Source organism: Hemiscyllium ocellatum, chromosome 3 (assembly GCF_020745735.1).
Source record: "Hemiscyllium ocellatum isolate sHemOce1 chromosome 3, sHemOce1.pat.X.cur, whole genome shotgun sequence".
In the NCBI taxonomy this organism is placed as follows: domain Eukaryota; kingdom Metazoa; phylum Chordata; class Chondrichthyes; order Orectolobiformes; family Hemiscylliidae; genus Hemiscyllium; species Hemiscyllium ocellatum.
In genome coordinates, this window is record NC_083403.1 from 51,110,145 (window position 1) to 51,124,656 (window position 14,512).

The 14,512-nt window shown below is 43.8% G+C and overlaps 1 protein-coding gene across 1 annotated transcript in view; it reads right to left on the bottom strand.

Moving 5' to 3' along the window:
* Positions 1-14,169, bottom strand: part of ifngr1l (interferon gamma receptor 1-like) — a 63,953-nt gene extending 49,784 nt beyond the window's left edge. Inside the window, exon 1 of the mRNA XM_060820625.1 lies at positions 13,710-14,169. Coding sequence (XP_060676608.1) covers positions 13,710-13,821 — 112 coding nt within the window. The 5' untranslated portion in view covers positions 13,822-14,169. The remainder of the gene's footprint in view (positions 1-13,709) is intronic.
* Positions 14,170-14,512: the final 343 nt, after the last annotated feature.

The following is a 14,512-nucleotide window of genomic DNA, read 5'->3' on the forward strand; positions in this document are numbered from 1 at the left end:
CTTTGTACAACAGTGAACTTGGTAACAGTGTGTTGCAAAAAGTGGGCAGATGAAGTTAAGGTTGCAGATCAGTCATACTCTGATTAAGAACTGAAGGAAAGTTACTTTCATTGGTAGCAAATTAGCACATTTACTTAAATTGGAACAATATCAATAGTGTTCTCTCCCAGTAATTTGTCAGAACCGTAACTTTTTGTTTAGGAACAACAGAGTTATAAACTTCTATTTCCTCTTTATGTGATTTAATTTCAAACCCAAATCATCTAGCTCAAATGTTTATACTATGCTCATAGTCCTAACCTCTCCAATCACCTGATTTTCTTGTCTTACCCTGTGTATTCCGGTTGATATCTCGAGAAATTTAGTCAAATGACTCCATGGCTTTGTAAATTCCAGGAGTTACAAGCTTATTTTGTATTAATGCTCCTTAACTCTTGAAATTAAGATATTATTTTGGTAAGTTAATGTTACATTCCTTAAAATGCCAACATCATGCCATTGGTGTGAAACCTAAGAGTGGGGACTCTGATGCACTGATACAATTTTTATAATTTAATCATGAGATCTCGGTGTCGCTGACTAAGCCAGCATTTATTGTCCATGAGTAGTTGCCCTTGAGACAGAGGGGTGAGCTGCCTCCTTGAACCTCCGCAGTACATTTTGTTTAGGCACTTGCAAAATGTAATTAAAGAGATAGCTCCATGATTTGATCCAGCAACAGTGAAAGAAGAACAATATATTTCCAAGTCTACATGTTGAGTGGAACTTGCACTGTTGGTATTCCAATGTAACTGTGGCCATTGTCCTTCTATATGGTAGAGATTGTGAATTTGGAAGATGCTTGGCGAATTTCAGCAATGCATCTTGTAGAGAGTACACATTACTTAGCATCAGTGGTGGAGGAAGTAGTGCTTGTATAAGTGGTAGTACCAATCAAGTGGGCTGTGCATCCTGGTTACAGTCAAGCTTCTTGGGTGTTATTGGAGCTGCACTCACTCACACAAGTAGGCTTTATTCCATCACACTCCTGACTTGTTACCTTGTACACGGTGGTCAGACTTTGGGGAGTCAGGAGAGGAGTTTCCTGCAGGATTCCTAGGCTAGTAAGACACAGCCCCAGATGAATGTGCTGGGGACAGGGGCTCAAATCCCAGAACGGTAGGTGGTGAAATTCAAATTCAAATTCAATAAGAACCTGGAATTTATAAGTTATTTGAATGCTGACTATATAACCACTTGTGATTGTCATAAAAACAATCTGTTTCATTAATGGAAAAGAAATCTGCTATCCCATCTTCAAACTGTATCACTGGATCTAAGTCCTGGAACTCCTTCTTTAACAATACTGTGAAGTTCCCTACACCCTAACTACACCAATCCATGAAGACAGTTCACCAATACCTTCTTCAAGGTGACTAGAGATGGACAATAAATGCTGGCCTATCCAATAAAAGTCAACATCCCCTGAACAAATAGAATTCCTCACTGTCCTCCCGGCATTATTTAATCAGGACTTCGTAAAGTTGAAGCAGAGCTCCTACAACTTATATTCTCATCTTCTAGATATAAAGGCCAACATTTCATCAGCCCTTTTAATTATTTTCTGTACCTGTGCATGTCACTTTAATGATTGATGTACCTTGATCACCAAGCCTCTTTGGACCTCCACCTTTTTATAACTTTTTGCCATTTAGAAAGTATTCTGTTCTATACTTTTTAAGTCTAAAATGAGCAACCTCATATTTGCCCACATTGGGTTTTGTTCACCATAGGTTCTCCTGTTCATTCACTCTATCAATATTTCTTAGTAGAGCCATAACATTTTTGCACAGAAAGATACCTTTTGGCCCATCACATCCGCATTGGTCATCAAGAACCTATCTACTCTAGTTTCATTTTCCAGCACTTGGCTTGGAATCTTTTATGCTGAGGCGTTTCAAGTATAATTGAAATACTTCTTAAATGTTGTAATGATTCCTGCCTTTACCACCCTTTCAGGTTGTGAGTTTGAAATACCGCCATCCTCTGGGTGAAAATAAAAACCTTCCTTAAATTCCTAAACCTAAATCTATTTCTTCCTATTTATTTCATCTAATCACCTCATAATTCTGTATGCCTCACTGAGATCCCCTTTTGGCCATCTCTGTTATTAGGAAAACAACCCTAAGCATAAGCTTCCCTTTGCTTCCTTACCCAATCCTGTACATCCCTTGGCTTCTAGGGTCCTCTGCACTTGTGTGTCACGCCCTTCATCTTTACAGCAATGTGTTGCCCTGAACTCTCATTTTTTTCTCTTTGAAAGATTTCCAGTACTCTGGTGTGGACTTTCCAGCAAGGAACTGTTCCCAGTCCAGTTTGGCTTGATATAAATATGCCTGCCCCGATTCTGAACTTATATTTCTATCCCATTATTGTCCTTTTTCATCACTACCTTAAATCTTACTGAATTATGGTTATCCTATCACCCATATTGGGACCAGTAACATAGAATGAAAGAGAAATGAGGTCCTGCAAACAGACTTTAGAGACTTACATAAGAACTCGAAAAGTAGAACTTCAAAGGTATTAATCTCTAGATTTGTGATTGTAAGAATAGAGGGATATGTCAGCTGAATACATGGCTGGAGAAATGGTGTAGGAGGGTGAATTTTAGACTCCTGAGGATTTGGATCATTTCTCCAGGTGAAGTGGGACCTGTAGAAGTTGGATGAGTTACATCTGAACAGGAACAGGATGAACATCCTCAAGGCTAGCTTTACTACTGCTGTTAGAGTGGACTTAATCTTTATTGGCAGAGAATGGAATCCTAACAAGGAGTTGAGAGGGGAGAGGAGGTGAAAAAAAGATCCCAAGCAACTGTGGATGCTGGAAATCAGAAACATAAACATAAATTGCTGGAAAAACTCAGCAGGGCTGGCAGCAGCTGTGCAGTGAAAGCATTTCAAGTCCACTGACACTCCTCCAGAATAAGGAAGGTGAGAAGGAGAGATAGAATTACTAGTTAGGTAAGTGAGTCTGGAAGACAGAGGAAACATGGGAAAGATAAAAAAAAATGAATTTAGCAAGGCTAAATGGAATATATTTCAATACAAGCAGTTTGAGGAATAAGATGAGCTGAGGGCACAGATAGGCCCTCAATCTGATGATTTCTCACTGAGATAGATTCTTGAGCAGTACAGGAATCAAGAGTTGTGGAAAAAGGACAATAGTGTTGGATCAGCCATAGTCCCACTGAATAGCAAAGCAGACTCAAAGGGCCGAATGGTCTACTCCTGTTCCTATTTCTTACGGCCTTATATCATAGCTATGGCAGAGACTTGACTGAAAGATTATGCAATCACTTTGCAGAACACCCACGCTCTGTCCACAAGCAACCCTGAGCTTCCTGTTGTTTGCCACTTCAACTCACCACCATGTTCACTGGCCAACATCTTTGTCTCAGGCCTGTTGCCGTGCTACAGCAAGGCTCGGTGAAAGCTGAATGAACAGCTTCTCATGTTCCACTTGGGAAGCTTGCAGCCTTCAGGGCTCAAGATTGAATTCAATAATTATATAGCCTGAACACCTTCTTCAGTGTCCTTTACCCATTCCCACACACTAGGCCCTGTCATGACACAGGCTGCCTTCTATACAACTAATCCCTTGCAATTCACTTATCAGTGCTACAGGTCCATCACAGATGCCATCTCCCTGATCCAACACTAATGCATGGAATATCTGGATAACAAGGATACCTATGTCAGGCTCCTAATTATTGACTACAGCTCCACCTTCAACACTATAAACTCATCTCCAAACTCCGAGACCTAGGTCTTGGCTTCCCCCTTTACAACCACATCCTTGACTTCCTGACGCAGAGACCGCAATCAGTGAGAATAGGCACAACATCTCCTCCACAACAATCCTCAACACTAGTGCCCCGCATGGCTGTGTACTCAGCCCCTTACAGTACTCCTTATACTCTCATGACTATGTGGCCAAATTCTGTCCAATCCCATTTACAAGCTTGCTAACAATATCACCATTCTAGATCGAATCTCACACAATGATGAGACAGAGTACAGGACAGAGATTGAGTACTTAGTGGCATGGTGTAAAAACAATCATCTCTCCATCGACATTAGCAAAATAAAGGAGCTGGTCATTTACTTCAGGAAGTGGAGGGAAGGTCACGTCCCTGCCTGCATCGATGGTGCTGAGATGAAGATGGTTGAGAGTGTCAAGTTCCTGACAGTGATGACCATCAATTATCTGCCCTGACCTACCCACATCAATGCAGCAGTCAAGAAAACACAACATCAGCTCTACCTCCTCAGGAGGCTAAGGAAATTTGGCATGTTCACATGCCAAAGACTCTTACTAATTTTGATAGGTGCACCACAGAAAGTATCCCATCTGGGTGCAACACAGTGTGGTATGGCAACTGGTCTTTCCAAGTTAGCAAGAAACTACAGACAGTCATGAACATAGCCCTGTCAATCATGCAAAACTGCCTTCCATCCACTGACTCCATCTGTAGTTCCCACTGCCACAGGAAAATGTAACCAACATAACCAAAGGCCTCTCCCACTCCAGTTATACTCTCTTCCACCCTCTTCCATCAGACAGATGATATAAAAAATTGATTACATATTCAAACAGATTCAAGCACAACTTTTTCCCTGCTGTCATCAGATTTTTGGACTGACCTCTGAAAGGTTAATGTTGATCCCTGTCTGCACATTTTCTGCAGCTGTAACACCGTACTCTGCACTCTCTTCTGCTGACTGATGCATTTTGTATGGTACAATCTGCCTGGTATGAGCACACAAAACAACTCTTTTCACTGTATCCTGGCACGTGACAATAATAAATCATACCACACTATTTTATCTTTAATCATTAAGATTATTCCTTCATTTCCATGATTTTCCTTATTTTTCCTCATATATTTAATTTAGTCCTGACTGTTTTCGGTCTTGCTGTCATGAAATATCTTCCAAGGTGAATCTGCATTTGAAATTCATTCAATTTGTTCCATATACTTTGTGCATTGTACAGAAAACATGTATTTGGAAGCACACAGCATAAACATTGCTTCTGCTCTAATGTAATGCTCATGTTTATACCATATTTATTTTTTACTTGTATTTTCTGGCTTAATAACATTTTAGCTTTTAGTTCTTGCTTTAGAGACCAGGGTTCATTTCCTGCCTCAGGCAACTGACTGTGTGGAGTTTGCACATTCTCCCCGTGTCTGCGTGGGTTTCCTCCGGGTGCTCCAGTTTCCTCCCACAGTCCAAAGACGCGCAGGTTAGGTGAATTGGCCATACTAAATTGCCCGTAGTGTTAGGTGCAGGGGTAAATGTAGGGGTATGGGTCTGGATTGGTGTGCTTCGGTGGGTCGGTGTGGACTTGTTGGGCCGAAGGGCTTGTTTCTACACTGTAAGTAATCTAATCTAAAAAAAACCTGTATTATGTAAATCACAATTTCTGATGGTCATTAAATTCTCTTCACTTTCACTTGTTTTTAAACTATTTAATGCTATTGTTTCCATTCCAGATATCCCACACAAATCTCTCACATTCGTTCACTAGTTTAAAGCTCTTGTGTTTGCCATAGCTATCCTTTCCTGCAGGTTCCAGCTGGTTCTGGTGGAGTCAATCTCACCAGCAAAATTCCTATTTTTGCCAGTACAGTTGTCACCATCCTAAGACATGTCATACCTCTTTCCCACAATGATCACATGATCTCCTGTCTAATCTGTTTATCCTACACCAATTTGCATGTGTTTTGGTCAATAATCAAAGATTATAATCCCAAAATTGGTGGGCCAAAGGGCCTCTTTCTGTGCTGTACTGTAAGAGCCTGTTCTTTAATTTAGTTCTTAATTCCTGGTACACCTAACAGGAGCCTCTTGCCTACAATTTATTGTGTTGTTGATTCTAACATGGATTATAAAAGCTGGATTCTTCACCTCATTGTCCGGTATCTCATCAAAACAATTCAAAATATTCCAAACCATGACATCAGACAGGTATGCATAAAAAGACTGCTATCTATCTTCCAAATTATTGAATCCCCAACCATCTCATAAAGCATCTTCTCACTCTCCTTCCTTTGGATAGCCTTATGTTTCAAAGTGACATGGTTCAGTTCTGGTTGCCTTCCCCCAGCCTCTGGAACTGCTCAGATGTCATTAGCCAAGCGGCTGGTGCAGCCACCATCCCCACGCTGATTGGTGATGTCACTTCCGCCCCCATCATAGCCGCTTCCGCAGCCACTTCCACCCCTCACAATTCCTCATGCACCACATGTGACATCACTTCCGCCCCTCACATCATCGCTGATGTCACACACTCAGTGATATCCACCTCCCCTACTGCCGTGTTTGCCACCACTTCAACCCCCACGATCGCCACTCACCTGCATTCTGCTGACACGCCCCCCCCCACAGATCCCACTGTCACCATCCCCGCCCCCCAGAACCCTGAGGGGAATACCATCCCTGCTCATGACTCCACCCCCATTCCCCCCACCACCACACCCACTCAGTTACCGGCCTCGCCCCCATACCAGATCCCAGCTCCCAGCCCTGCCAGGTTTTCACCATCCCTCCAGACTTCCCCTTCACTGAGGATGAATGATCAGTCCTCAGCAAAGGACTCACCTTCATCCCCCTCCGTCCACACATCAATGAATTTAATACACGCCGTGACATCGAACACTTCTTCTGCCGCCTCCACCTCCGAGCTTACTTTCACAATCTGGATTCCCCTCACCTTCCGAGGACCCCTTTGCCCGCCTCCATCACACTGTATTCACCTGGACACCTCGTGTTGGCCTATTACCCGCCCTCGACCTCTTCATTTCCAAATGCCGCCAGGACATTAACTGCCTCAACCTGTCTACCCCCCTCCCCCACTCCAACCTCTGACCCTCACAACGCGCAGCCCTCCAATCCCTCTGGTTCAATCCCGACCTCACCATCAAGCCAGCAGATAAAGGGGGTGCAGTGATAGTCTGACGCACTGACCTCTACACCGCTGAAGCCAAACAGCAACTCGAGGACACCTCTTGCTACTGCCCTCTTGACCATGACTCCACCCCCCATCACCAAACCATCATCTCCCAGACCATACAGAACCTCATCACCTCAGGAGATCTCCCAACCGCAGCTTCCAACCTCATAGTCTGGGAACCCCGCACTGCCCGGTTCTACCTCCTTCCCAAGATCCACAAGCCTGACCACCCTGGCCGACTCATTGTCTCAGCATGCTCCTGCCCCACTGAACGCATTTCTACCTACCTCGACACTGTCCTATCCCCCCTAGTCCGGGAACTCCCCACATACATTTGAGTCACCACTCATGCCCTCCACCTCCTCCACGACTTCTGTTTCCCCGGCCCGCAACACCTCATCTTCACCATGGATATCCAATCCCTCTACACCTCCATCAACCATGAGCACAACCTCCAAGCTCTCTGTTTCTTCCTCTCCCGACATCCCCAACAGTACCCTTCCACCGACACTCTCATTCGTTTGGCCGAATTGGTCCTCACCCTTAACAATTTCTCCTTCGAATCCTCCCACTTCCTCCAGACCAAAGGGGTAGCCATGGGCACACGTATGGGCCCCAGCTATGCCGGTCTCTTTGTTGGCTACATAGAACAGTCCATCTTCCGTAATTACACCGGCACCACTCCCCACCTCTTCCTCCGCTACTTTGATGACTGCATTGGCGCCACCTCGTGCTCCCGCGAGGAGGTCGAGCAATTCATCAACTTCACCAACACATTCCACCCTGACCTTAAATTTACCTGGACCATCTCTGACACCTCCCTCCCCTTCCTGGACCTCTCCATCTCCATTAATGACGACCGACTTGACACTGACATTTTTTACAAACCCACTGACTCCCACAGCTACCTGGATTACACCTCTTCTCATCCTATCTCTTGCAAAAATGCCATTCCGTATTGCCAGTTCCCCCGCCTCCACCGTATCTACTCCCAGGGGGACCAGTTCCACCATAGAACACACCAGATGGCCTCCTTCTTTAGAGACTGCAATTTCCCTTCCCATGTGGTTAAAGATGCCCTCCAACGCATCTCGTCCATATCCCGGACCTCCACCCTCAGATCCCACCCCTCCAACCGTAACAAGGACAGAATGCCCCTGGTGCTCACTTCCACCCTACCAACCTTCGCATAAACCAAATCATCCGCCAACATTTCCGCCACCTCCAAACAGACCCCACCACCAGGAATATATTTCCCTTCCCACCCCTTTCCGCCTTCCGCAAAGACCACCGTGACTACCTGGTCAGGTCCACGCGCCCCCTACAACCCACCCTCCAGTCCTGGCACCTTCCCCTGCCACCACAGGAATTGCAAAACCTGCGCTCACACCTTCTCCCTCACCTCCATCCAAGGCCCTAAAGGAGCCTTCCACATCCATCAAAGTTTTACCTGCACATCCACCAATATCATTTATTGTATCCGTTGCTCCCAATGCGGTCTCCTCTATATTGGGGAGACTGGACGCCTCCTAGCAGAGCGCTTTAGGGAACATCTCCGGGACACCCGCACCAATCAACCACACCCCCCTGTGGCCCAACATTTCTACTCCCCCTCCCACTCAGCCGAAGACATGGAGGTCCTGGGCCTCCTTCACCGCCGCTCACCACCAGATGCCTGGAGAAAGAACGCCTCACCTTCCGCCCCGGAACACTTCAACTCCAGGGCATCAATGTGGACTTCACCAGTTTCTTCATTTCCCCTTCCCTCACCTCACCCTAGTTCCAAACTTCCAGCTCAGCACTGTCCCCATGACTTGTCCTACCTACCTATCTTCTTTTCCACCTATCCACTCCACCCTCCCCGCCCTAACCTAGCACCTTCGTACCCTCCCCCACTCATCTATTGTACTCTATGGTACTTTCTCCCCACCCCCACCCTCCTTTCATTTATCTCTCCATCCTTCAGGCACTCTGCCTATATTCCTGATGAAGGGCTTTTGCCCGAAATGTCGATTTTCCTGCTCCTCGGATGCTGCCTGAACTGCTGTGCTTTTCCAGCACCACTCTAATCTAGAATCTGGTTTCCAGCATCTGCAGTCCTTGTTTTTACCTAACTGTCTAATCCTCACAGTTAACAACTACATTGTAAGAGTTGGATAACATCAGCACAGGAATAGGGGAAGGCCATTCAGCCCCTTGAGCCTGTTCCACTGTTTACTGAGATTGCGGCTGATCTGTGGCCTTATTCCATCTGCCTGTTTTGGCCTATATCCCTTCAGATCTTTTCTTCACAAAAATGTATTTATCTCAAATCCAAATTTAATAAGTGATCCTGCATCCAGTGCCATTTGCAAATGAATGTTCCAAACTTCTACTTCCCTTTGTGTGTCAAAGTGCTTCTTAAAATCTCTCCTGTACAGTGTGGCCCTAACTCTCAGACTATGCCCCCTAGTTCTAGAATACAAAACCTATGAAACAGCTTATTTTTGTCTACCCGTCTTTTCCTGTTAATATCTTGAAGATCAGATTACCCCTTATCCTTCTAAATTCTAGAAAACAAAAAGCCTAATTTATGTAGTCCCTCCTCATAACCACTGAAATCCAGGTATCATTCTTGTAAACCTACCAATATATTCTTCCAAAAGTGAGGTCTAATCAGAGTTTTGTATAACTGCAACATTACTTCTATATTCTAGTACTCCACTTCTCTAGAAGTAAAAGCCAGCATTCCATTAGCTTCCGTGATTATTTTCTACACTTGTTCATGACATTTTAAAGATCCATTTCCCCTGAACCCCCAAGTCTCTTTGAACAGTCACTGTATTTAACTTCATACAATCTAGAAAGTACCCTGATCTATCCTTTGTCAGTCCAAAATGGAAAACTTCACTGAACTCTATCTGCCACAGTTTTGGCCATTTGCCTAATCTATCAATGTCTCTTTGTCATTTTATGCTATCATCTATACTGATTACAATGCCGCCTAACATTGTGTCATTAGCAAAGTTGGATATACATTTAAATATATCCATCCTTACCTTCCTCCCTCAGCATTCTGGGATAGGTTCCATCAGGTCCTGGGGACTCTCTTCAAAACATTCAATGAGGTTTGTCAGCTTGACTTACCTGATAGGAATCCATGCTGTCTCTCCCTGATAAACTAAAAAATTTAAAGGTACTCAATCTTTGATAATCGACTCCAACAATTTCCTCACCACAAACGTTCGGGTGACTGGTCTGTAATTCTTTGGCTTTCCTCTTTCACCCTCAGTGAAAAGCAAAGTGACAATATGCAATTTTCCAATCCAGAGGATGACCCATGAATTTGGGAAACTCTGAAAGATTATAGTTAGGCTGTCTACAAAGTGCTCCCCTACTTCCTTTAACACCTTTGCTTAGAAACTGTCAGGTCCCAGAGATTTGGGATTCCATCAATCTCCTTATTACCAATGTTATTTTCTTCATTTCCTGTTCCCAGCCCACTATTACTTCCTCAGGACTTCCAGCAAGCTCTCCTCCTTGTCTACTGCAAATACTGAGGCAAAGTAATTATTCAACATATCTGCCATTTTCCGATAGTCATTGACAATATCCCCACTTTCAATCTTTAGTGACCAACATCACTCCCGACCACCGACTTCCCATTATGTAACTATGAAATTTCTTCTTATTAATTTTGACGTCCCTGACAAGTTTCCTTTCATAACCCCTTTGGGAGCTCTGATGAGCTGTTTTGTGGCCTTTTGCTCGTCCTTGTATCTTCCCAATTAGCAGTTTCTGTGCTGTTTTATGCCTTGTTGTCAGCCCTTTCTTTTGCTTTTATGCAGTTCCTTATTTCTTTTGTGTCCATGCCTGTTTTTTACGTCACAGGGATATAAACCAGTTTCATATCACATTAAATTTTTCTTTCTAAAGCCTCCACTGTTCTTCAGAAATTTTACCCGTGAGCAAATTTTCCCAGTTTGCTGTGGATAGTCTCTGTCTCATTGCAGTTTCTGCAAAACTTTGTTTTCTATCTCACAGCAGTTTCCCTTAATCTGTGTATGATCCATTGCATCACATTCTGAATCTCTTCCTATTGGATTGCATCCAAGTTGAATTCCAGCTCAATGACTTTGAGATAGAGAGATTCAAGGGACAGAGTTCACAACTGCAGATGTTGCTTGGCAGTGCAGAACTCAATAAAGGGAGACATACTTTCAAAGTTTTTCATTTTGAACTCATCAGGTCAGCTTTTCAAATATGCCAAATCATGCATTGGTGTTCTTGGATTTGTCCTTATGAGCGCACAGTGAAATGGTTTGACATCATGGTTCATTTTCATAATGCAAAGGTTACAGATATGCTTGCTTAGGACAGTGTGATCACAAAACTCCCACATATTACCTAAAAACCAAAAGAACTGCAGGTGCTGTATGTCAGAAACAAAAACAGAAATTGCTGGAAAAACTCAGCAGATCCAACAGCATCTGTGGAGCAGAAGTAGACTTAATGTTTTGGGTTCTGAAGAAGGGCCACTGGACATCTCTCCACAGATACTGCTAGATCTGCTGGCTTTTTCTGTCATATCTTCATTTAGATCATTTACACCTATCTTTCAAAGTTCAGGCTTACTTTCATTCTAAACATTAATTTCTACTGAACATATTCACACAATCATAGAATTATAAGAGTGCAAAAGGAGACCATTCAGCCCATTGTGACAGCACCAGTTGGGTTTGCGATTAGAGTGATGACAACAATGTAGGTTCAGTTCCTGCACTTGCTGAGGTACCATGACAGACTCTCCTTCTCCCAATGCCTGAGGTGTGGTGATCCTAAGGCTAAACTACTACCAGTCTCTCTCTAAATGAGACAGCAGTCCTATATCTGTAAGTATTATGGCAATTTTACCTTTACATCTTTTTAAAATCAACTTAAAATGCTGACTCAGATTCCAACTAACAGGAAGTAGCAGCAGTTAGGCAATCACATACAACTGATAGACAGTTAGATATCGTTGACAGAACAGCGCCTGAGAACAGGTTTTGCAGATCATTTGAAGCAGAGTCATATTGAACTCGAGATGTTAACCCTCACTTCACAGATAATGACAGTTCTGGCAAGTTTCTCCAGCATTTTTTTGTTTTTTATTGATGATTTTTTAATTCACTCATTGGGCATAGGCATCGCTGGCTGCACCAGCATTTATTGCCTATCCTTAGCTGCCTTTCAGAAGTTAGTGGTGAGCTGCCTGCTTGCCCTTATGGAGGATTTTGACCCAATGACAGTATTTCTCCAAGTCAGGATGTTGAGTGGTTTGGAGAGGAACTTGCAGGTGATTGTGTTTCCATGTATCTGCTGCTCTTGTCCTTCTCAATGGTAGTGGCTGTGAGCCTGAAAGGTGTTACCTAAGGATCTTTCTTGAATTTCTGCAATGTATTTTGGAGTTAGCACACACTGCTGCGACTGAGCATCAGTGGTGGAGGGAGTGGATGTGGTGTTGTCCTTGATGGTGTCAAGCTTCTTAAATGTTGTTGGAGCTGCACTGATCCAGGCAGGAGAGAACTAACCCATCATACTCCTGACTTGTGCCTTGCAGATGATGGCCAGGCTTTGCAAGTCAAGAAGTGAGTTATTCCCTGCAGTAGTTTTTCTTCATTCACAATGCTGGCTAGGTCAGTATTTATAGCCCATTCCTAATTGCCCCAGAGAGCAGTTAATAGTCAATCACATTGGTGTGAGTCTGAATTTACATCAGCCAGAACAGGTAAGGATGGCATCAGTGAACCAGAAAGGGCTTTTACAGCGATCATTAGACTTTTATACCACGATGGTAGTCAAATTTAGGTCTGCAGAGCATTACCTGGTTCTCTGGATTAACAGCTGAAAATGTGTTGCTGGTTAAAGCACAGCAGGTTAGGCAGCATCCAAGGAATAGGAAATTCGACGTTTCGGGCATAAGCCCTTCATCAGGATTGAGGAGAGTGGATTAACAGCATAGCAACAATACCACTAGACCATTGCCTTCCCTGTAATCCTAGCTTCTGACTGTGTTTATGTTCATTGTTTTATGGTTTTCAAAGTTCTTCTTTAAATTCAACAACAAAAAAAGCAGTTCGAGTTACATTCACCAAGACATACCAGAAAATTCCCATTCTCACAAACTCCCTAAGTGCAGTGTACTGAGGCTCTGCATGTTGGGAGTCACTGGCTATTGTGTAACAAATGAAACTGTCTTTAAAAATGAAGGGGATATTTGCTCTGACCCAGCATCACAGTGACTGCTTTATTTGTAACTGGTTAGACTATAAGAACATGAGAAAGAGAACATGACGCCATTCATCTCTGTGCCTCATCACTCAATAAGATCATGACTAATCCTCAAATCCAGTTTCCTGCCCTTTCCCTAAATGATCAAGAATCTTTTTTATCTCAGCCTTAATTATAACAAAGACAGCCCCCACATCTCTCTGTGGCAAGGAGTACCCAAGGCTCGCAAAGTGCCTTTCCACCTAACTTTGTGTCCTCTGCAAATGTGGCCACAGTACACTCGCCTCCTTAGTTATTCTGGGAACAGTCTCGGTCCCAACACTGAACCCTGTGGAGTGTTAATTATATTATCACAAAAAAATCTGTCAGTGTACATGGCAGGACCGCGCAACGCTTCATACGGTGATCAGAACACGACCCCAAAGCGAAACAAGTCATCAATGCAGTTCACTAACTTGCATTCAGAATGTTCTCACTCGATTCCGTGGCGGAGACCTGCAGTCTGTTCCAGGACACACCGCACAGGCATAGAGATAAGGCCAAGGGTAGGAATCCAGTCCGAAACATCCCGTCCAGCCGACTTCAAAGAGACATATCCCGATCTTTCTCGCTGCAATATAGGCGTCAACATGAAGGGGATTTCACTTTCTGTTTTCGTTTCCACTGTTATTTCCCAGCAACTGCTCACCCTCGGTTTATCCGGGGTTTTCTCTGACCAGCTCAGCATAATAAGGAGAAGTAGGGTTTCAGTCACTAACCCAGGGCCGCGGTTTTGTTGGTAATTCAGTGTTTTTTTAAAAAAAAACTTTACCAGCAACTAAAACTGGGCATACCCCTACCCAGTGTGTCCAATCTGCAGTCAGACAGAGCGGTTTGTGTGTCTGTGTGTGTGTGATGTCTGTGGGCGGGATGGTGTGTGGGTGGGTGTGTGGTGAGGGACGACAGACGCTGTCTGAGTCAGGCAAAGGTCATGAACCGGCAAACCCAAGGACACATTCAGAGCATCTTAAAATCAGAAACAAAAACTGAAATTGCTGAAAAAGCTCAGCAGATTTGGCAGCATCTGTGGAGAGAAATCAGAGTTGACTGTGGAGTGACTCTTTCTCAGAATTTACAATCTTACAGTGTTACAATCAGATGGGAATGAGGTGGAATGGTTTCTCTCTTTCACAACTCCTATTTGTCAGAAGTTTATATTTGAAAATGGTACAGTTGAGCCTTTGAACAAAAAAACATAGAATGTGGGTACCATTCACAA